The following is a 24460-nucleotide window of genomic DNA, read 5'->3' as shown; positions in this document are numbered from 1 at the left end:
TAGAGGGCAGTGTCACTGGCCCTCATATGTGGGATCTGAACCGGGGCCCTCTGGCATCCCAAGCCAGTTCTTAACCATCGCGCCACTCGGCCAGGCCTGCACTTGCTTCTTAAAGTAAGTGCACCCAGCATTATGGTTGGTCTTGTTGCCTAGAGAAACTTACAAGAGAAAGATCACTGGGGTAAATTATTGACAGCTCTTGACGGCAACTTTTTTTGATGCTGCAATTGATACCTCTGACAATTAAAGGTACAGCATCACACTCCTCTACTCTTCCATTTTAGATTCCCTTCATGCTTGCCTGACACCTCAGCTGGTGTAGGTGGCTTACTTGGAGGGATGGTCCAGAAACATCTGGTCACCATGTCCTTCTCAGGATACAGCTGCTACACTTGTTTATTGGCCAAATTTGGGAAAGATATAGAGACAACCCAATGGATTACCTGAGTGCCAAATATCTCCTCTGCTAACAATGTCTAACAGAAGCCCCACATCCTCTGTAATGACAAGATTAATTACCCATGCCAGAAGCGTGTATTTTCTTGTGTGCTTGTTTCATAGCAGTCATAAAGTGCAATAGGACTCTTACTTCATCTGCTTGTGGGTGTTCCCCCTCTGGGAACCAGGACCTTTAGATTATTTTGTGCCTTGTTTCCAAGAGCTTCATGACCCATCTTACATGAACAGCACTTGTGGATACAACTAGTATAGGCTACAGGTAGGAATATCAGTATGTTGGCAGCACCCAGGACAGTACAACTGATGAAATTCCTGGGCAGATATGTGAACTTTCCACCCAGGTAACTGACAAGAGTAGAGTCCAAGAAGCAAAAGGAATGAACATGTCTGGACATCTTCCATTTGCTCCAATGGATCCACTTTTTTCATCCTGCTGCATCCAGGAAAGTTAGTCAAGATGAACTACATCAATGGGCTTCCTTACCTTATGGCTTCAGGTTGGGTTTGGTCAGTGGGGAGCCGAGGCATTAAATCAAAAGGACGAAAGGAAAATGAAGTTTTGCCCTGTCTATTTCTTGTAGAATTCGGAAGTGGATGCTACCCCTGACCTTCTCTCAGCTCCTGGAATGCAATTATCTCCTCTCTTGATCTCCAGATTTCAATAACTTTTCCCTGCATTTGTCCGGTCAGGCTTAGGAGTGTTAATAGAGCCCTGTCCCCACCCTTTGTGGGTTTTCTACAGCCTGTCTATAACTCTGAGTAGCCCCTTTATGAAAACTCTACTCAAAATTTCCTAGTCTGAGTGTCAGTTGTCTGGGAGTCTGATATACCAACTCACTGAAAATATAAGAAAAAGTCCTAACAATGACCCATAAAACCCAGTAAGACAAAGATTTACCAAGTCTCTGACCACATTATCTTCTACCACTCTTTAAACACCTAAGAGGCTAGTGGTTAAGTGCAGACTGTCTGGGTTCAAATCTGGGCTCTACCATTTACTAGCCAAAGAACTCAAGCAAGTGACATTAAGTGTACCATGCCAGTTTTCTCATCTGTAAAACGGGGATATTAATAGTACATACTTCATAAGCTTATATTGAGTATTCAAAGTTAATATTTATAAGGGATTCAGAAGAATGCCCAATATATGGAAAAGGCTATATAAATGCTTGACCATTTATTAATGTACTGAAATACTTGCCTTTAAAAATATGGCCCCTACATAAAAACAATTCACAAGAAAATAGCTAATCCTGTATGTGCTTAGTTACATTGCATCAAAATATATGAAGAAAAAAATGACAGAATTACAAAAATGGATGTTAGTTTATAACCAAAATGGAAGACTTTCACTAAATAAATCTGAGGAGAAAATTCTGAGTGTGCATACTATATTGAAAAACACAATTAATTTGGGTTAATGGGCATATAGTCTACATTTAAAAATGACAGAATACACAAAAACTAACTCAAGCCACAGACTTGGGAATAAATCTTCACAAAATAGATATCTAATGGACTAGTATCCAACATATACAAAGAAGTCTCAAAGCTCAACAGTAAGAAAATAACCTAATTTAAAAATGGGCAAAAGATAACAGGTACCTCACCAAATATACAAAAAGCATAGGAAAAGATGCTCAACATCATTGTCATTAGGGAATTGCAAATAAAAACAAGATACCATCACACATTTATTAAATGGCTAAAATCCCAAACAATAACACCAAATGTTAGCGAGGATATGGAAGAACAGGAACTCTCATTTATTGCTGGTGGAAATGTAAAATAGTACTTTGTGAGACAGTTTGGCAGTTTCTTGCAAAACCAAGCACGTAGTCCTTGGCATTTACCCAAATGAATCGAAAATTTATGTCCACACAAAACCTGTATGTGAATGTTTATAATAGCTTTATTCATGATTGCCAAAACTTGGAAGCAACCAAGATGCCCTTCAATAGGTAAATGAATACACAAACAGTGGTACATCCAGACAATGGAATATTATGCAGTGCTAAAAAGGAATGAGCTATCAAACCAAAAAAAGACAAGGAGGAAACTAAAGACAAATTGCTAAGTGAAAGAAGCCAATCTGAAAAGGCTAGACACTGTATGATTCCAACTTATGACATTCTGAAAAGGCAAAATTATGGAGACAGTAAAAGGATTAGTGGTTACCAAGAGTTGGGAGTGGGGGAGGAGGGAAGAACAGGTAAGAGCACAGATGATTTTTAGGGCAGTATAACTATTCTGCATTGTCAAAGCGCATTGAATGTATAACATAAAGAGTGAACCCTAATGTAAACTCTGGATCTTAGCTAATAATAATGTATCAGTATTGGCTCAGTTGTAACAAATGTTCCATACTAATGCAAGACATTAGTAATAGGGGAAATTGTGTGTGGAAGGGGCTATATGAGAACTCTGTTCTTTACACTGAATTTTTCTGTAATCCTGTAACTGCTGTCAAGAATAAAGTCTATTATTGTCTTAAAAAGAAAATTACAATGTTTTCAAACAAACATGGAACATTTATAAAAGCTGACCAGTAGGTTTACCAGTTAGATATTGCATTCAGTTGGATATTAACAGATCACCTCCTCAAAAATAAATGCAAAACATCACTTTGGTTCTCCTCACTTAGAGGTTACTTTTAATCATGTAAGGAGAAGTCTAGGAATAAGCAATCCAGAGTTGACACAGCCAATTGTAAGCTTTTGGGGAGATCATACCTTTGTGATTTTTTGCTAAATTGTTTTTTATCATCTTAGCCGAAATATAGGTCTTCCAATTCTAGGCCTTGAGCCCACTTTTCAAGAGAAGTAGTTAAGATGAATAGAATACAGGTGAAGCAAATAAGCCAGATAACATTCGCCTAGTGACTTCTACCTACTTTGCATGGACAGCAGAGGACAACACATCTCTGGGCCCATGTAAATATTGAGTATTTCTAATACTGCTCATTGACAACTTGAAGAAATTTTTTTTTCTTTAAATAAGTAGGAGAGAATTGACATTGGGAAAGAAGCCAAAAGTAAGTGCCATACTAGGATAAAAGGAAAAAAAAGAATTAACATCATAAAGTCCACTTACTTGACAAAAATGCCATTAAATTAGAAAAAGTATATAGTACATACAGTCTAAGTTTCAGTATGATAAACTAAGTCACTCAGGAGACATTCAGAAATCTTTCTGAATATGCAATGCATTGATATTTTTAAAGAGTAAATAATAAACATATTACATGTAAAAGTATGGAAGATCACTTTGGGTTTACTTTAGGGTATAGCTATAGACATAAATATTTATACTAATAAACAAGTGAAAATTAATGATCTAATACACCAATCTAAGGATTAGATACTCATGATGCTTACAATTTTCATTCCCAGTTTATTTTGTGTCACTCAGTGAAGAGGTGAGGCATCCTCGTATTGATTATATTCCAAGGGTTTCCCTCTAATGAGTTCTCACAAGTCAACAAAGACAGCAATCACTGCAAGATCTTCTAAAATTAATCCACTCACAGGTTTTGCATCCAGGGAGTTTCCATGTTTCCTCATGTAAGAGGTATCATTAAAGGCATTCCCTCATTCTTTATATTCATGGGTTTCTTTGCTTGAGTTCTCACACTTTCTTCAGGAATGGGGAAAAATGGAAGGCTTTCCAATACTGATGACATTTAACAGGACTTCCTCTCCAGAATAAATACTTACATCACTTAGAAACTGAGAGAACATTTAAGGCTTTCCCATTGCATTCAAATTATCTCACCACGTTTGCTCAGTCATGTGAATGTTTGTGCTGTAGGGTTTTCACATTCCTTCTGAGAGTGTTGCTGTATAGCGATTTCTCACGTGTTCTAAGGGATGTGTCCCTGAAGGCTTTTGCATTCTGATATAAGGTTTCCCCTTAGTGTGAACTGTCACATGACTCCTTAGTGATATCCCTGAAGGCCTTCCTATAGCTACCACATTCCTTGGGTTTCTCCCCAGTGCATAACCTCTTGTGCACATTAAGGTGAGTTTAAGCTGAAAGCTTATCACCTAGACTGCACTCATGAGGTTTCTCTCCACAGTGAATTAATATGGGGGCTAATGAATACCTCATATCAAATAGATTGAAAGGCTGAAGGCCTTTCTTCATTGATTTCATGGCAAGTTTCACAGATGGTTCCCAATGATCTCTCTCGAATCCTATACACACCTGGGTGGTCTCCTCCCATACTGTGTTAGGATTGGTCTGTGTGTCCGATACAATATGGAAGAAGTGATATGTCCTTCCAGGGCTAGGTCATAAAAGATAACATGGCTTTGGCATTAGCTCTCCCCCAGACCATGCTTTAGGGGGAGCCTACTGCTACATCATAAATATACTTACGCCTGTGTAGAGTCCTACATGGTGAGGAAATTAAGGTTCCCTGCCAACAACCAGCACCAACTTGCTAGGCAAGTGAGTGAGCCCCTTTGGAAGTGGACTCTTCAGCAATAAAAACACAGATGATTGCAGCTCCTGCTGACAATCTTAATTGCACCCTCATGAGAGATCCTAAGCCAGAACTACAAATTAAGCCATTTCTGAACTGACCTACAGAAATTGTGAGATAATGTTATGCAGCAACAGATAACTCATCCCCCTAGCATGACTTACCACAGTTGTCTGAGGTCTAAGTAATCAATGAATGCTTTCCCAGTTACTGTATTCATATCCACCTATTATGTATTCTCTTATGCACAGAAAGGTACGAGTTAGTGGTGAAAGATTTTCCACAATGATTACATTCATAGGGTTTTTCTCCAGTGTGAGTTCTCACGTGTTTCTTAACAGCTGAGAGATTATTGAAAGCTTTCCCACAGTTACTGCATTCATAGGGTTTCTCCCCAGTATGAATTCTCTTGTGTACCGTAAAAGAAAAACTACTGCTGAAAGACTTGCCACACTGATTACACATGTAGGGTTTTTCTCCTGTATGAGTTCTCATATGCTGCGTCAGATACGAGCTCTTCCTAAAGGTTTTCCCACAATCGTGACACTCATAAGGTTTCTCCCCTGTATGAATACTATTGTGCCCAGTAAGGGAGGACCTCGTGCTGAAGGCCTTTCCACATTGATTACATTCATGATGATTCTCTCTTGTATGAATTCTCTTGTGGCTTTTGAGGTTACAACTAGTGCGAAAAACATGAAAACACTGGTTACATTCATAAGGTTTTTCTCCAGTGTGAATTCTTACATGCAGTCTGAGGGATGAGGGATCATTGAAGGCTTTCCCACAGTCGTTACATTCATAGGGTTTCTCCCCATTATGTATTCTCTTATGAATTGTAAGGTAAGATCTACTGCTGAAGGATTTTCCACATTGATTACAGTCATAGGGCTTTTCTCCAGTATGAATTCTCTTGTGCTGAGTAAGATTAGATTTTGTGCTGAAGACTTTAAAACACTGATTACATTCATTGAGCTTCACTCCAAGATGATTTCTTTCCTGTTAAGAGATGAAAATCAACTATAATTTATAATATTTTTAATATTCAGTGTTGTCATACAAATCCTCTCTCCCAGGAGTTGTTGAGTTTTATAATAATTTATAATGATTATAATCACTTATAATCATTATTATAATTGATGTTTTCACTATTTTCAGTGCTCACATATGACTTTGGACCAGTTTGAGCTCTTAACATTTCAAAAAGATACATGCTTTGCCACACGTCTATCATATTCACAGAGCATTTAAAAAATAAATTTAAGGCCACTTTATGATTCAACAGTCATTGTCTTACATTTAAGGGAATATTTACTTGTGGAAACTCTCAGTGAAGAAACAAGTTTGGAGCTAACTTATTATTTTCTCCAAATTCACAACAGTTTCACAGCATCTCTCCAGACACCATTTTCTCATATATAAACGACACCTTCCTCTAATGACTCTCCTGTTTATTTTGTGGCTTTTCTAACTCATGGAATTCTCCAATTGTGAATACCCAAGAATCATCCATGTTAATCTTACCGTTTTTACATCATTAGAACCTTTTTTCCTAAAAACATGCTTCTTAGGAGTTAACCATTTGGCTTTAAGTATAGTCTCCAAATCTGAAACAAATTGAAAAGAAATTTAAGTTGATGGAAAAAATAAACAGTAAAGTGCACACACGAGGACAGGTAGACTCTGAGGGACTAGAGTTTTGAGGAGGCCTGCAATGAAAGGGAAGTGAGTGTGCAAATTGTAGGTATTAAAAAAGGATTCTAGAAGGATTAAGATTGACCAGAGATTTACAAAAGAAGGACTTATCAGGGATGCAAAGTAGGAAGAAAGTGGACAAAAAGCTCATGAGACCTAAGTTCTTTTTAAAAGGAGATGTCTTTTTTTCCTCCTCTGAGATGTTAAACAGAAAGTTAAAAAGGCATCAAAAGAAGGTACATGAGGAAGAGGAAGCTCATACCAAATGTTCTTGGCCACCTCCATCAAAAGAAGGACATTTTACAAAGTTCCCTGATTGACATTTCCTAATGCAATACTCCCATGTCCCAAATCACTGGCCATAGCTATTCTTCACAAGTACTCATATCCACCTGGTGCTCACCTGGACAGGTGCCTGGGAGAATTCCTCTCTCCTCTGTCATTATCTTGTCTTCTTGCTCCAACAGAGAGATTAGGCTGGGTTTATCAACATGATACCCTAATCAAATAGAAAAGACATGTTGAAAGAGGACTGTGCAGGTGACAAACAACTCCATGAAACTGAAGCCGACAATTAAGGAGATAGCTAAGTGTGACTTTTGGAGCAGTGGAATAATTACACCTCAATTCTAATGAACATTTTAACTCTCAAAAGATACAAGCACCCACATTCAATATCCAGGTAACAGGGCATAAATACCAGGGATGACAAAAAAAATGTATACACAGGACTTGTATTCGTCTTTTGTTATCAGTATATATTTAGTGTTACAATTTTAATACAGTATTTTACTTTCTTAAAATGTGTGTACATTGTTTTTGGCACCCTCTGTACATTTTACTCTTGAACGAGAGGTTAGAATTGCCATCACGTGCACAGTCAAAAATCTGTATATAACTTTTGACTTCCCAAAAACTTGTTGTCCCTTAGCATCCACAGGAGATTGCTTTCAGGAACCCCCAGAGATACCAAAATCCACCCACGCTCAAGTCCCTGATATACAATAAAATGGCGTAGAACAGTGCAGACAGTCGGCCTTCTACATTCACAAATTCCTAACCATGGATCAAAAATACTGTTTTCGAGCTGCACTTAGTTGAACCTGCAGATGTGAATCCTAGGATATGGAGAGTCAACTGTGTATTTACTGATAAAAGCCACATATAAGTGGATCCACACAGTTGAAACCCGTGTTGTTCAAGGGTCAACTGTAATCCCAAAGCTCATGCCAAAGCATAAATACACACTTCAGAAACTCTAAAGCTTTTAACCATGGAGATAGAAAGTCAGGGTAAGAAACATACGTGTATTCGGTTCACAGGGAAGACATCAGTCAGACAGCATTGTGAGGGTGGAGAATACGTCTGTCTCATTCATCACTATATTCCTAAACCTAGCATAGATCCAGGAACACCTTCATCTCAAGTGCATGTGGAACACTCTCCAGAATAGACCATATGTTAGGCCACAAAACAAGTCTGAATAAATTTAATAACAATGAAATCATACAAAGTATCCTAACTAACCACAATAGAATCAAATTAAAAATGAGTAACAAAAGGATATGTTTTGGAAAACTTATGTAATATTGTTAGGATGACAATACTAACCAAAGCAATCTACAGATTCAATGAAATCACTATCAAAATTCCAATAGTTTGTTTTTTTTCATAAATGGACAAGTTGATCCTAAAATTCATATGGAATTGTAAGGGATCCCAAACAGACAAAAACAGTCTTGAGAAAGAACAACATAGAGACTCACACTTCCTGATATCAAAACTTGCTTCAAAGAAATGGTAATGAAGACAGTGTGGTACTGGCACAAAGACAGACAGATCGATGGAGCAGAACTGAATGCACATAAACTCATATGCCTCTGGTCAAATAATTTCTGACAAGGGTGCAAAAACAATGAAATGGGGAAAGAATAGTCTCTTCTACAGAAGTGCTAGTACAACTGGGTACACATACGCAAAACAGTGAAGTCGACACTTTCTGCAAACCACATAGAAAATTAACTCAAAAAAGGATCAAAAACCTAATTGAAGAGCTAAAACTATAAAATTCTTGGAAGAAAACAAAGGTTTAAATGTTCATGACCTTGGATTTGTTAACAATTTCTTAGGCATGCACCAAAAGCACAAACTAAAAAAGAAAAAAATAGGTAAATTGGACTTGACCAAAATGGAAAGTTTTGTGTATCAAAGGACACAATCAAGAAAATGGAAAGAGCATCTTTTCCTATATCTGTTGACCATCTCTATGTCCTCTTTGGAGAAATGTCTTTTCATGTCCTTTGCCCATTTTTTCAATTGGATTATTTATTTTTTTGTTATTGAGTTATATGAGTTTCATATATATTTTGGATATACTCTATCAGATATATCATTTGTGAATATATCCTCCCAGTCAATAGGTTGTCTTTTAGTTTTGTTGATGGTTTCCTTTACTGGGAAGAAGCTTTTTAGTTTGATGAAGTCCCATTTGTTAATTTTTGCTTTTGTTTCCCTTGCTGGAGGAACACGTGCTTAACATCACTAATCATCAGGGAAATGCAAATCAAAACCACAATGAGATTACCACCTCACCCCTATAAGAATGGCTCTTTTTTTTTTTTTAAAGACTTTTAATGGGGAATTGGGGGAAGGGCAACAGACAAGTTGCTGTCCTTTTGTTCTTCAGTCTAGTTGTGGAGGACATTGCTTCACTGGCCCAAGTTGGCACCATCATTGCACTCTTCCCGGGCAAGGCACATCAGTCGCCGGCTTCTGGACGGCCGCTCACTGCATCTGCTGGCCGCTCACCCTGGCTGCTGGCTACACACGGTAGCCCATGGCAACCCACTGCCAGGGGCTGCAGCCTATGCTGTCGCCAGCGACTCACGGCAGCCCAGCTCCAAGTTGAGCTGTTGTTCAGCATCTTAGCTGTAGAGGGCAGTGTCACTGGCCCTCATATATGGGATCCGAACCGGGGCCCTCTGGCATTCCAAGCCAGCTCTTAACCAATGCACCACTCAGCTGGCCCAAGAATGGCTCTTATAAAAAAAGTCAACAAATGGTCCGGCCGAGTGGCAAGATGGTTAAGAGCTGGCTTGAGACCCCAGAAGGTCCCGGTTCGGATCCCACATATGAGGGCCAGTGACACTGCCCTTTACAGCTAAGATGCTGAACAACAGCTCAACTTGGAGCTGGGCTGCCATGAGTCGCCGGCGATGGCGTAGGCTGCAGCCCCTGGCAGTGGGTTGCCATGGGCTACCGTGTGTAGCCAGCAGCCAGCGTGAGCGGCCAGCAGCCGCAGTGAGCGGCCGTCCAGAAGCCGGCGACTGATCTGCCTTGCCCGGGAAGAGCGCCATGATGGTGCCAACTTGGGCCAGTGAAGCAACGTCCTCCACAACTAGACTGAAGAACAAAAGGACAGCAACTTGTCTGTTTCCCTTCCCCCAATTCCCCAGCGCTGTTCCCATCCCCCAACCCACCCCCCAAAAAAAGGCAACAAATAACATGTTGGCGAGGCTGTGGAGAAAAGGGAACCCTTGTGCACTTGGTGGGATTGCAAACTGGTGCAGCTACTATGGAAAACAGTATGGAGATTCCTCAAAAAAAAACCTAAAAATAGATACACCATATGACCCAACAATTCCATTTCTGGGTATTTAGCCAAAGAAAATGAAAACAAACTAATTCAAAAAGATATATGCACCCCTATGTTCACTGCAGCATTATTTAGAATAGCCAAGATATGGAAGCAACCTAGGTATCCACTGATAGATGAATAAAGATATGGTACATATTTACAATGGAATACAATGTAGCAAGAAAAAAACAAAACAAACCTTGCCATTTGTGACAATATGGATGAATCTAGAGGGTATTGTGCTAAGTGAAATAAGTCAGGTGAAGAAAGACAAATACCATATGGTTTCACGTACATTGGAGTCAAAAAAACAAAACAAACTAACAAAATAAAAACAGATTCACAGAAATACAGACCAAAGGGATGGTTACCAGAGGGAGAGGGTTGGGCAATGGGTAAAAAAGGTGAAGAGGAACAGTCAATAATATTGTGATAGGTTTGCATGGTGACAGATGTACAGATGATTACTAGAATTAGTGGGGTGATCACATTATAAAGTATACCTAGAAATGCTGAATCACCATATTGCACACTTGAAACTAATATGACCAATATAATATTGTATATCAACTGTGCTAAAAAAAATAAAAATAAAAAAAAATAGAAAGACACCACAGAATGGGAGAAATCATGTGTAAATCATATTTTGAATAAGGGTCTAGCATTCAGAATATATAATGAACTTTTACAAAACAAGAAAAATAACCAAATTTAAAAATGGCAAAAGGTGCACTGAAGATGGCGGCCATGGCGGGAAGGTTGCTCCGGTCTTGGAGGCCTCTTCATAACTGACCCCAATGGAGTCATCAGGCATCTGAGCATCAATGATCTCCCTGTGGGCCGAAGTGTGGAGGAGATCCTCCGCCTGGTGTAGGCGCTCCAGTTTGTGGAAGCCCACAGAGAAGTCTGCCTGGCAAACTGGACGCTGGATTCTCCTACAATCAAGCCACATCTGACTGCTTCCAAAGAATACTTTGAGAAGGTAAGTCAGTAGACCACCGCAAGTGCACCTGCAGCTTCTCAAAATAACCACAGTTGGAACTCACTTTTAGCATTTCAAAGATGACTATTTATAGAAGGAGAAAAACCAATTATGCTTGCATTCATAAATGTTACTCTCAATGTCATATTCGTGTAACATTGGCCAAGGTTTTTTAAAGCATGATTAGTTACTAACATGAATCCTTTATTGGTAACTTCTTGATGGTTAGCTAGTTTAGAGAATGCCTAGTTCGCCCATTTTCCTGATCATATCTTCAATGGGAAACACTCTTTTTAGCCTTACTGGAACTTTTGTGTGCACCCGAATAGTGCCACGAGTATCGAAAGCCTCTGATCAAGGATCCTGAAATTTTCTTCTTGAATTTGTGTTAAACTGAATTTTCTTTTAAGATCACAGAGATCACAGTTTTACCTTCTTAGCATCAGCAGTCTACTTAACTCTTGGAGTGAATGTATATACGATTGAAACAAACGTGAATCATGTTTTTACAAGAACACGGTGGCAAAGTGACTTAACTGATCATGCATGTTCCTCTTCCCTGAGATTTACAGTTTATATAATTATTTTACTTATTTGTTAGCTAACTTAGTGTCTGCATATATTTCTAGGTATTGCTTGAGTATAATTTTAAAGGATATTTATTGACTTCAAAGATTCCATTTTGAAATCATTGTAATTATATTCTTTTCTGAAGCACTCAGTGTAAAGTATATAATAAAATAAAAACATTAAAAAAAATTGGGCAAAAGATTTGAATAGGCTTTTTTCCAAAGAAGATATACAAATAGTGAACAAGTACATGAAAAAATGCTCAATGTCATTAGTGATGAGGAAAATGCAAATCAAAACAATAAGATACCACTTCATACCCAAGTGAATGGCTATAATCAAAAAAACAAATGTTGGGGAAGATGTGTAGAAATCAGAACCCTCGTATTTTGGTGCAGATGCTGCGGAAAACAGTTTGGCAGTTTCTTAAAAACTTAAACATAGTAATATACGACCCAGCATTCCATTCCTAGATATATACCCAAGAGAACTGAAATCATAGATTTAAATAAAAACTTGTACACAAATATTCATAGCAGCATTATTTATAATAGCCAGTATGTGGAAACACCCTAACTGTTTATCAGCCAATGATTAAACAAAATGTGGTATATCTCTAAAATGGAATATTATTCAGTCATAAAAGGAATAAAGAACTGATATGTGGGCTGGCCGAGTGACTCAACTGGTTAAGAGTTGGTTTGGGAGTGCAAGCTCTGAGCAGCAGGGCTGCTGGTTTGGTTCCCACATGGGCCAGTGACACTGTGCCCTCTACAGCTAAGATGGTGAACAACAGCTCGACCTGGAGGTGAGCCGCTGTGAACTATCGTGAGTGGCCGGCAGCCAGCGCGAGCAGCCGTGAGCTGCCATGAGCAGCTGTCCAATGGCCAGCAACTGGCTGCCTCAGCCAGGAAGAGCACAATGATCATAATACCAACATGGGCCACTGAAGCGGTATCCTCCACAACAAGACTGAAGAAGAACTGATATGTGCTACAACATAGCTACACCTTTATACATGCTGCTGCCTAAAAGCCAGACATAAAACATCACACGTTTTATGATCCAATGATATGAAATGTTCTAAATGTTCTAAATATGATTCAGGAGTATATTTCAGAACAGTAGTTTTTTATATACACGAGCTGCCTTTCAGGATGGTTTCAGGATGGGAAGGTAACAGACTGAGTCTAAAATAAACACTGAGCTTCCAGTTTATATGACAGAGCAGGTAAAGGCAGTGCTTACCTCTTCCCGTGAGCACATCAAAATGACAACTAAACTACAGAACAGTCATCACTGAGAGCCGCCTGAAGTCTAGCTGAACAGAAGCTTGACAACGATGGACATCCAGAGGAGCAAATGCATAAAGACAGAAAGCCAGTCAGTGGTGGCCAGCAGTTGGGAGTGGGGAAGTAATGGGTACTGACCACTTAGTGGGTGTCGGTTTCTTTTAGGGGCAATGACAGGATTCTGAAATTAGTGTTGATGGCTGCACCACACTGAATACATCAAAGCCGCTAAACTGTATTCTTTAAAATGGTTAAGATCGTGAATTTTATGTTATATGAATGTTACCTCAATTGAAGAAGGCAGGCTTGTTACCCTAGTCATTAAATGCAGGGATGGTACGAGGCTTACCAAGAGAGGCTAGGTTCCTGCATGTCTCCAGCATCACGTCTCTGTACAGTGTTCTCTGCGAAGGGTCCAGCAGCGCCCACTCCTCCTGGGTAAACTCCACAGCCACATCCTCGAACCTCACTAAGTCCTAAAGCCATCAAAAACGTTATGGCTTTGCCAAGGACCACCACCTCCAGGGCTGTACAGAAAAAGGGCCAAGACGACAAGAGGGGGGGCAGGGAAGCCAACGCAGAAGTTGTACTTCGTGCATCAGAGTTCCGAGCTCTGCTCTTGTTTGCTTCAGGGCTCAGCCCTCAGTCTCAAAGGTTGAGCTCAGGCCTGGGACATTGCAGAAATCAGAGAAATACTTGGGAAATGTATGAATACTTTCCTAATGGTCACCATCAATTGCTTGAGTTTAGGGAAAAAGCATGTTTTTCCTTACCTTCCCTTTAAAACTATTAGCAGAACATGATGTAGACAGTGACCCTGCAGAAAGCTTTGCAATGTAGTGTAGTAAATACTGACATATACGGACCTTTTGGGGCAGCCCTTCACCTTCCATCAGATAACCAGAGATCCTGGGACCTGAAGACCCGATTTGGCTGCGAGGCTCCAGGTCATTGAAAGACAACAAGTCCAACTTTTGGCCAAAGGAACCATAAATGATTTGGAAAAAGGAACATCTCACTCACCGGTAACCAGCTTGTCAGGAAGCCAGTAACAAACCCTTCCTCCTCTGGGTGTCCTTTTTGAGATGTTGGGTACAGGGGAGACTGAACTGGAGAGGAAGAAATGACTCATAAATGAGTCACAAGAATCCAGGTGTATTCTATATTCCAGCACTCACATATCTGGAGGCTTCCCCACCTACCTCTGAATGGCCATATCCAACACACACACACACACACACACACACACACACACACACACACACACACCCTTTCTCACACNCTTTCTCACACACACCTTTCTCATACACACCTCTTTCACTCACACACACATACACACACACCCCTTTCATACACACACCTTTCTCTCATACACACACCCCTTTCTCACACACCCCTTTCACACACACACCCCTTTCTCACACACACACACACCCTTTCACATACACACACACACCTTTCTCTCTCTCACACACACACACCCTTTCACACACACACACACACACACACACACACACACACACCTTTCTCACACACACCTCTTTCACACACACATCTCTTTCACACACACACACACACACACACACATCTCTTTCACACACACACAACCCTTTCATTTAGAAATCAGAGCAGAGCCCTGTGTCACCAACGGCCAGAAAACAGGGCTCAAGGGTCATACGATCATACTACACTTGAAGAAAAGATTATTCCCATTTCACAGATGAGGAAATTGAAAATCTAAGGGACATTATTGTTATTTTACCAAATTTATGAAAAGAATTAGCGGTAACATTCCAAGCATATTCACCACACAGATGACATCTCCACAGACACTCAAACCACCAAAGTCTCAAATACCCCGAACCAGTGAATTAGGTACCAGTGACCTCTGGGCTCCATTTCTGCCTCACCTGCTGTACCCTCCCCACACCTCCCCACACCTGCTCAGGGCCCTTTACACCTGGACCCTGAGAGCTGCTAGGACCCCACAACTTACCACAAGTGGGGAACAGAACCATGGCCACAATCCCGTGATTCAGACAGTATGTCTTCCTGAACAGGGCAGCAGGAGAATCAGGACACCCCGTCTCACTCCCACAGTGCACTCAGGACAAGGCTCTGGAAGAGATGGGAAAATAGGAAGAATTCACAGCCTCTCTCCCTCTCCAAGGTACTGAGGACAACTCTGTCTTAGCCTGCCCATCATGTCTTCCTTTAAAATGCAATGTCTTTGTTACTGGGCCTTTATTTTGCCTGACAGATGATGAACTCAGGGTCATGTGATGGCAAAACTTAACTTCTGTCCAGCAGGGTATGACCACCATATTACTGCTCCACCTATTGTAAACCCTCAGCTTCCCTGAGCCTCAGGGCATATTCTTCCCATTCGTGGTTGTCACAGTCACTTTCCCAACTACAACCCCTATTCACCCAAGGCTTTGGCACCTGACTCCCATTATTCTTCGACTCCAGTCCCACCTCACTCGGATAGTCAGACCTCACTGTATTATGAGTCTGCCCCACTCCACCTTGACCACACATTTCTACAAGCACCACCACAGGTTTTGTTATCACTTGAGTTTCACCATCTAGGACAATTGTTCAGAAATTTCCCTCTCTCTGTCTGACACAACCTCCTAAATTTCTACCTTGTTCACTCTTTTTTTTTTCCACTACATGTGTTCTGCTACCACATGAAGAACTCAGTCTACCTACTATCCTACTTTCCTGCTACCCATCAGCCACCTTCTCTTCTCATTCATGCTTATCCAGCTTGGATTACAATAACCCTCCTTGCCACAAATTTCCTCATCCCCACGCCCACCTTTCCACTGGCCCTGCAGGACTCCAGCCAGGCAATTACAATCATCCCTTGCTCCGTGGCAGCACTTGGGCAGATCAGCCTGCAGGAGAGCTGAACTATTATTCAACTCTTGATAAACTTGGTCACCAACATGAAAAGAACCCTCAATCCTGCAGGACAATTCTGTGAGTCAATGGAGCTTGCTACTCATCACACGTTCTCTAATCTCTTGAAATCTCATACATACATCCCCACCATTTCCCTTTATGGTAATTAGCTTCCTCTACTGCCTTAATAATTCAAGCCTCCTGATATTCACACCTACATTTAATTAGGGATGAGCTGTGTGACTAGTAAAACATTGTTGACGTGACTTCCGAGACTGGGTCCTAGGAAGCACGCTGCTTCCACCCTGCACTGACTGCTCTGGCGAAGCTACGTTGCAAGACACTCATGCAGCCCTGTGGAGAGAGCCACCTGGAGAGGAACTGAGGCCTCCCTCCAACAGCCAGCACCAACATGCCAGCATGTAAGAGAACCACCTTGGAAGTGAACCACCTTCAGCACCAGTCAAGCCTTCAGATGACTGCAGGCCCAGCTGATACCCAGCTAAGACATCATGTGTGTCCCTGAGTCAGAACCCTCAAGCTAAGATGAATTCCTGAACTCAAAAACTGTGAGACGGGAACAGACTATTATTATTTTAAGAGGCTCAGGTTAGAGATAATTTTTTATGCAGCGAGAGATAACAAATACACCCTCACTTTCAGCAGATGGCCTTGCATCCTGCTTCTCAAAGTGATCACCATGAGAGGAATTACCTTCCTGTCTTACAACCAAAATGGCAATGTGAACATGGTTTCCTTCCTCTCTTCTGCCTTCCCCTTCTCTATGCAGCTGGCTCTGCAGCTTTGTTCTGTCCCATCCATCCTGCCTTTAGGACCTATACTCTACCTATTATCTCTTGTCTACCTTTCCCTCAAGCATTCAAACTCTACCGGAGTCTCACACCATTTAAACCTAATACAGTATTTTTAATAGTGAAATGAATCTATCCTAAGAGCAGTTTTCTTTTCAGACTGCCCAGTCTCTCACCTCATCACAGCCAGTGTTCTCACTCAGTCTCATTTCCTCATATCCCACTCGCTCCTCATCACAATATAATTTATTCCCACCACTACCAATTCTTATCATAGAGAACTACCAATAGCGATGTAGATTGCAACTACGCTGATACCATTTCTTATCAGTCAGATCAACAAAGACATGGTGATTTGTTTGATTGCCAAGGCTGTATGGAAAGGCACCCTGATACACTGCTGGAATACAATGTCTGTGGAAGGACTTTGTCAATGTCAAGCAAAATGCAAAAACATTTACTCTTTCCCTGTCAATTGCATTTCTAAGACTCTATCTCAAAGATACACAAATACTAAAAGGCATGGATGAGTTTAGTGTAAGCCCTGACTTTTGGTTTTTTTATTATAATGTAAGTGCCTGACTTAGGCTTTGGTTGCCAAGACAACATCCATTTCAAAGAGGCATCCAGCTCAAAGATGGCTGTCTCTAATACACACATGGGCAGCTTCAGGACTAGATGAAGAGCCAGGCACCTCCCCCACTGAGGCTCTTTATTTTAGAGATCTTAGTTGATTTCAATAACTGACCATTTGAACTACTTGTTTGTTTTCTCTTCCTGTACTTTAAATTCCTGCTGTTATGTTTTAAATCCACCAATAAAGAGTGAACCTATGAGAATAAACGAGCAAATAAAACAGAAATAGACTAAGAGATACAGAGAAAAAACTGATGGTTGTTAGGTGGGAGGGGATGGTTGGGAAATAGGGGAGAAGGTGAAGGGATTAGAAAGTATAAATTCATAGTCACAAAATAGTCACAGGGTTGTGAAATACAGTATGGGGAATATAATCAGTAATGTTGTAAAGACTGTAGGGTGTCAGATGGGCACTGGACTTAGCAGGGGTATCCCTCTATAGATTGTGTAGATGCCTGACCACTGCGCTGTACTCTTGAAGCTGAAGTAAAATAGTATTGAGTGTCAGCTATGATTAAAGTACAGCATAAGGAATAGTCAATGGTATTGTAACAGCTATTACCCCTTCAGAGGGGTAAAAGACTCAGTAGGGGGATATCACTTTTTGAGGGGTGTAAATGTCTAATCATTATGTTGTTTTGTAAACCTGAAATACATATAGAAAAAATAAAAGTTAAAGAAAAAAGAGTAAACCCATGAACTCTTAGGCCCCCACACTATACCCCCCAAAAAACAGAACCCCAGGCCCACACACTCTTTCTACCTGTGACCTCCCTTTTAGCCTAAGGTGTGCTTTCCAGGTCTTATAAGTAATCAATCTGTATCTTTTCAGTTTCGTGATGGTTAATGGTGAAGGGCATCTTGCAGTCATAATCAGAGCCACAAGGGCTGGTCCAGCCACAACACTGGTTATCAGTAGGCTGAGACCAGCACAAAACAGTGAGAGTATTCACATGGCCTTATCGATAATCTCAAAGGTTTGGAAACAATACAAATTACCACCAACAAGGAATTAATTCAATCAGTTGCAGGTACCCACATCATGAAGAAACATATAGCCAAAAAAAGACAGAAGATTTCCAGGTATTGATAGAGATTCTTATCTCCAATAAAGGGGAAAAAAAAGGTATTTTATACAAACCAGCATACATAGAATGTTTCCTTTTTTAATAAGAAGGGAACACCTCCTTTCTCTGGAATTACAGAATAAAATGTAACTCCAAAATCTAGCTTCTTGAGGTCTCTGTGTCTTCCCTGCACTCAGAAGACAAAAGGAATAAAGGGTGTGAGTGTGTGCAGGGAGAGGAATATTCGACACTAAGAGTGAGTGTGAGCCAGGTAAAACAGAGTTCTAGGGAGTCGCTGACTCCTGGGCCTATCTGGTACACAGATTAATGCCCCGCCCCCAGGATGTCCACAGTTACTCCTCAGCACCTGTGAATACGTTACTCACATGGCAAAGAGATTTGCAGATGTGCTGAAGGTAAGGATCTGGAGATGGGGAGATGATCCTGGATTTTCCAGGTGGGCCCAGTGTCATCACAGGGTCCTTATGAGAGAAGGAGAAGTGATGATGGAAAGGACAGCAAGAGGGAGAGATTGCAAGATGCTACACTGCTGGCTCTGAAGATGAAAAGAGCAGTCAAGGAATGCAGGCGGCCTCTACATGACGGAAAAGGTGTGTGTGGCGGGGGGAGGAATTCTCCCCTGGAGCCCCCAGGAGGAATGCAGCCCTGCCAACACATTTAGGATTTCTGAACTCCAGAACTGCAGGACAATAAATGTGCAATGCTTTAAAGCTACAAAATTGATGGTAATTTGTTATAGCAGCTATAGAAAATTAATACAGCCTCTCATATCAAACCCTCCCTGAGCTTTGGTGTGCGTCCAGGACCCACACAACTGCAGCAGAATTTCCCTACCTGCTGCAGGTGGAGGGTGGCTCCTGTCCCCACCAGGACCAGTGTGCAGTTAGGAATGATCACGGTTACTGAGCTGAGTGGCGAGAGGGCTGGGATCCAGCCAGCTCAGAGCCTCAAGAGGAAAGGAAGCTGAGAAGGTGCCTGGGACACTCTCAGGCCCCAAGTACCGCTGCAAGGTCTTTTGGCAGCTAAAGTCTCACATGAGGACAGGAGGGGGCTCTGTTCAGGTTACAGATTCAGAGACTCCTGTCCCCTCTTGGATATGATGGTGATGGGAGAGTCACAGTGAAACGGCCACTCAATACCAGTATTGCCCAACAGAACTGTCAGTGATAACAGAAATGGTCTATAATTCTGCTGTGTCCAATACGGTAGCCACTAGCCACATGTGGCTACTGAGCACTTGAAATGAGGCCAGTGGGACTGAGAGAATGAATTTTTAATTGTATTTTTCAATGGTTTAATTGAATGGTTACATGTGGCTAATGGCCACAGTGGGGGACAGAAAAGCCTTAGACATACTCAGGCCTGACTTCCTTTAGGATGTGGAGAGGGCCTGTGAGTGGCAGAGTGGGGTGAAAACGTGGACCTGGGTGAGGGCGGTGCCTGCAGGTTTGCACAGACAGGAGCTAGGAGCACAGTAAGTGTTCTGTGCTATCTGCCAAATAAACGCACGCATGATGAAAGCATTGTTACATTCTCTTTTTTCGAAACTCTAAGGTCTCTTCTTTCTGCTTCTTCCCTCCTCTACAGCCATTATCCAGGTCTAGGGAACAACCATCTTATTCCTAAGCTTCTCCTAACACCTCCTATCTTCCCTTTAAGTCCTCATTTTTTATCCTGAAGTCCATTTTAATCCACATGCAAAACACAAATGCTGACCACGCCATCCTGCTCACATCTCTTCAGTGTGTGCCCACAGGCCTGAGAACAGAGTCCAAAGTAATGCCTGATCTGGCCCTGCCTGCTTACCTGTCCAGTATGGCTCGTATCCCTTCCTTACTTTGCTGTCTTGGCATCAGCCATCCGTGTCTTCCCAGTTCATGGAGCACACAAGACTCTCCTGCTTTGGGAGTTGGTCTCATGCAGTTCTCTCTGCCTGACATGCTCTCTTAAACATACTCCCACATCTTCACTCTAGTCTGGTCCTATGACTAGCTAAAGCCAGTCCCAACTTCAGCTCTCATGCTAAATATCAGTCCTCCTCAAGAGGGCTTCCTGTTCCCTCAGGTTGAGTCCTCTGTGCCAAGCTCCCACATCACTTATGTAATTGTCTAAAAGTCATCTTCCCTATTAGAATGTAAACTCTGCGGAGGCAGGCCATGGTCTGTTTGGGTCTCCAGGGTCCCTAAGCATCTGGCCCAAGGCCTGGCTTATGGAGATAATGAACTATCCTGGTTTGCCTACAACTGTCCTGGTGTGAACACCAAATGTCCTGTGCCCTGTCAAACCCCTCAGTCCCGAACAAATGAGGATGGCTGTGCACCCTAACATGTGCACTCAAAGAATATCTACTGCATAACAAACAAATATTCCCCTCAAATAATGTTACAGGAAGTTAATGAAAAAGGCACGTGCATGCGCACATACACACACACGCGCGCGCGCGCGCACACACACACGCGCACACACACACACAAATTAGTAAAACCCAACAATTAAATATAAAATTACTTACCATGCTTCTCTGCAACACGAATCATCGGGCTGTTATTTCAGAAAAGTTTTAAGAAAATTAATTCCTATCAAAAGGCAAGTTGTGGAGGATAATCTTTGGAAACTAATGCCCTACCCTTCAATCTACAAGTTGTTGCTTAATATTCCTCTAAATGATTTTAAATCTCATTTTAAAAACTCTACTTGCTCAAAATACATCTGGTTGCTCGTCAATTTTATTTGAAATTTTGGTTACTAATATAAATAAGTTCAAATCATTTTTTCCCCCTGATGCCCTATATTTTGAATCTTTGTGGAGGAGTTATAGGGCTTTGGAAGTCAACTTGAACAGGCCTGAGGGACATTGCTGAGTAGCCCTGTTAGTCTTTTGGGGATGACTTGTAATATACTTCATATACATGTAAAAAAATTATATATTTACAGTTGTATATAAAATCCTAAAGTTTTTAGTATTATGGAATGTGAGTAAATATATATTTCTATACTGCTACACATATATAGTTACTTACATGTTTGTTTAATGTGTGCTTATTTGCATATAACTGTATTTACTGAATTATTTACACACACATAGCCACACCCACCTTGCTATCTTTCCCTTGAATATAATCCATCAAATATAAATAATTTTTCTTAAGCGTCTCTCACTCTTAGCGACTCCTTGTGTTTACAATCTGAGCTCAAGAAAACCCATGAGCAGTTTTTCTGCACAGCAAAGGCAGCTGTCACCTGTGGTCAGAAGTTCCACACAGTCCTCACCTGGTCACACAGAAATCTTCAGTGAGGAAAGGCGAGCCTGCGGGCTGGTTTCAACTCAAACCTGAGTTCCAGAGATGCTTTTCTTGTCTGAGGAGGGAAAAAAAAAAGGCACAAATATTGCTTTTGAAGCTTTTTTAGGGCATATTACAGTTGTGGAATGGAAAGGCCACCCATTCACTTTTCTTTTTTGTATTTACTGATTAACATGTAATTGTTGGCTGTGACTGGATTTCCCTGATTCCCATCAGCCATCTGCTCTCCAAGTGCGAGAAAGCATCTTCATGCTGTGTGCAAATGACTTGCTCAACTCATTTAGCTGCAAAAAGAGTTTTGGATGACCCCAGACACTTTAACTATGGCTTGTCACTTGGGGGCCCTATAAGTGACTCGGCTGACTTTTAAACAATATCCACAGTTCATTCAGGGCCTCAGAGATTTTAAGGCCCTGCAGCAGGGTTTTCCAACCTCAGAACTACTGACATTTGAGTCCGGGTAATTCTTTGTTTGGGGAGCTGTCCTGTGCATTGTAGATCGTTAAGCAGCAGCATCCTTGGACTTCACCCTCTGGATATCAGTAGCATCCCTCCCCCACCATTTGTAACAACCCAAACCCAGACAAGGCTAAAAGTCCCCTAAGGGCAAAAATCAACGGGGTGAGGGTGATGGGGGGGAGGGGCGCGCTGAAGAAGGGCCAGCGGCCTTCAGAGCTGGGAGGTAACAGCAGCTGCCGGCCGGCCTGAAGGACCAGCCCAGGCGAGGAAACGGGGTCCTGGTAGAGATGGTGGGTCGCCGGGACGTGACTGGGGATGCCCTCAGCCCAAGCCCCTCCCTGCACTCCTACCGGTGTCCCGGGCTACAGGCAGCTCACCGAGTCCTCCTCTCGCACGGCAGCCAAACGTACCACGTGAACGCAGAAGTCCCACCCAGAGAAGACAGTACACACGACGAGCGCAGCAAGGCACCCACGACAACCTCCACGGCGCCTCCCTGCGTCTCCACTTCCGGTCTCGACTCGGGGCTCCACACAGCGGTTTCCGGTCACGGGCGGGCCGCCGCGGAGAGTGGGAATCCGGGCGTCTAGGGGCTGAAGTGGTGATCAGGAAAGGTGGGGGGCGGGGGGCGGCAAGACACTCAGGGGCGGTTTGCGGGCAGAAGCCAGTTTATGAGGTGGGAGTTAGGCACGGGCCCGGCGGTGAGTGGCACCGGGTCCAGACGGCGTGGTCGCGGGTGGAGACCAGTTCTAGGGGCGGGCTGTGAGGGGGGACCAGTATGTGGGTGGTACCAGGCACAGAGAGCGGCGTTATGGGTGGGGTCCGGATTCCTGGTGAAGGATGTGGGTGGGTACCAGACCTGGGGCGGGGCTGGAGTAGAAGGGCGGGAGGTGGGCGGAGACCAATGCCAGGGGCGGGGGATAAGGCGGAGACGGGGCTGGCATAGACTAGGCGGGCTGGACAGTGGGAGAAAAATCACCTCTAGAGGCGGGGCTGGAGGTGGGGCTTTACCTGGATCCTAGGCTGTACAGGTAAGCAGCAGGATGCATCACAAACAATTTTTCTTCCACTTTCACACAGCCTCACAAAGCCTAATAGAACCACAAGCCCATGTTTAGGATTTTTAATTGTTGGTGTGTGTTTCTGTTCTTAGTTTCTTTTTAAAAGTGAATCATATGTTCACATTTCTCTACAACTTGCTGCCCAAGACAATAGAGAGGAATAACGCTATTTTAATTTAAAAATTTTTTTGGGGGCGGGGGGAGCTACATCATAGATAAACTGATAGGACACTTCAAAGACAAGTACAGAATCAGTAAAATATTCTTCCACGACTGTCTCTCAGTCCTTTTGCCCAGATACAAACATGCTTTTATCCTCTGTCCTTACAGATACAGTGTGTATGTATATGTTCAAGCCCAAGAGGGGTGTCCCCAAGAAAAAAATTGAAGCTGGTGAAGTGTCTCATGCATCTGGAGCCACTGAAAAGAGATTTATATTTCTGGTACAGAGGAGTGAACAAGTGATTATTGATAAGAAGAAAATAAGGGAATTTTACTATTTCAAAGGTCAAAATTTTTAAAAATCAAATGAAAATGTATTCATAATATCCTACATGACACATCTCTGGATAAGATTCATGTCATAAAATGATAAACATTTATGTAATAAGACAATATACATTGAATTCTGATTTATCCTAATTCTTTAAGTTATTTTTTGCACTAGGTAAATTACATTTTAAGATATGTAAGAAAGTACATGCTAATTTTTTTCAGAGAAGTAACTAGAAAAAGTTAATAGCTGAAAAATGAAAAAGCTATGTAAGTAGCTAACTTAGAAATATAGGGTTACAACCAGAAAAATAAAATTGTTTCTAGGAGTCAGAATAAAGAGTGGGCACTAGATTTTCATTATAAAGCTTGAGGTATTATTTGAGATATATATGTATAGAAACAGAAAGAGAGAGAGAGAGAGAGAGAGAGAGACAGAGACAGAGACAGAGACAGAGAGACAGAGAGAGACCTAAATTTGTATTCCAGAGAGATCATCAAACCCTAAGTGAAATTCATAAAAATGATTCACTTTGCAACAATTCAATGTATCTTGAAAACTGCACACTTCAAGAATAA

At 41.8% G+C, this 24460-nt stretch overlaps 1 protein-coding gene across 5 annotated transcripts; it reads right to left on the bottom strand.

The window, feature by feature from the left end:
- Positions 1 to 2595: 2595 nt before the first annotated feature.
- On the bottom strand, positions 2596 to 22849 carry ZNF558 (zinc finger protein 558). Of its 5 annotated transcripts, XM_019632416.1 has the most exons (9): positions 22679 to 22849; positions 21838 to 21924; positions 21080 to 21108; positions 15118 to 15239; positions 14145 to 14230; positions 13471 to 13597; positions 7044 to 7139; positions 6470 to 6552; positions 2596 to 5944 (listed from the first exon to the last, which is right to left on the bottom strand). In XM_019632416.1, the coding sequence occupies exons 4-9, from the start codon at positions 15137 to 15139 to the stop codon at positions 5162 to 5164; spliced, it is 1197 nt and encodes a 398-aa protein (XP_019487961.1). In that variant the 5' UTR covers positions 15140 to 15239; positions 21080 to 21108; positions 21838 to 21924; positions 22679 to 22849; the 3' UTR covers positions 2596 to 5161. The 5 variants fall into 5 exon arrangements, with proteins under 5 accessions (XP_019487961.1, XP_019487959.1, XP_019487960.1 ...); XM_019632414.1 differs by lacking the exon at positions 21080 to 21108; XM_019632415.1 differs by lacking the exon at positions 21080 to 21108 and having other exon boundaries at positions 22706 to 22849.
- Positions 22850 to 24460: the final 1611 nt, after the last annotated feature.

Source organism: Hipposideros armiger, unplaced genomic scaffold (genome assembly GCF_001890085.2).
Source record: "Hipposideros armiger isolate ML-2016 unplaced genomic scaffold, ASM189008v1 scaffold_1138, whole genome shotgun sequence".
NCBI lineage: Eukaryota > Metazoa > Chordata > Mammalia > Chiroptera > Hipposideridae > Hipposideros > Hipposideros armiger.
The sequence above is the reverse complement of the archived record's forward strand: the minus strand, read 5'-3'. Positions and strand labels throughout refer to the sequence as shown.

Excerpts from the sequence above, each read along its gene's own strand:
- ZNF558 (XM_019632416.1), bottom strand. The coding sequence starts at position 15,139 with ATGGTTCTGTTCCCCACTTGTG. Across the intron at positions 14,231-15,117 it reads GGTTCTGTTCCCCACTTGTG|TTCAGTCTCCCCTGTACCCA; the intron begins GTAAGTTGTGGG and ends CTTCCTCTCCAG. Across the intron at positions 13,598-14,144 it reads TCCTGACAAGCTGGTTACCG|GACTTAGTGAGGTTCGAGGA; the intron begins GTGAGTGAGATG and ends TGATGGCTTTAG.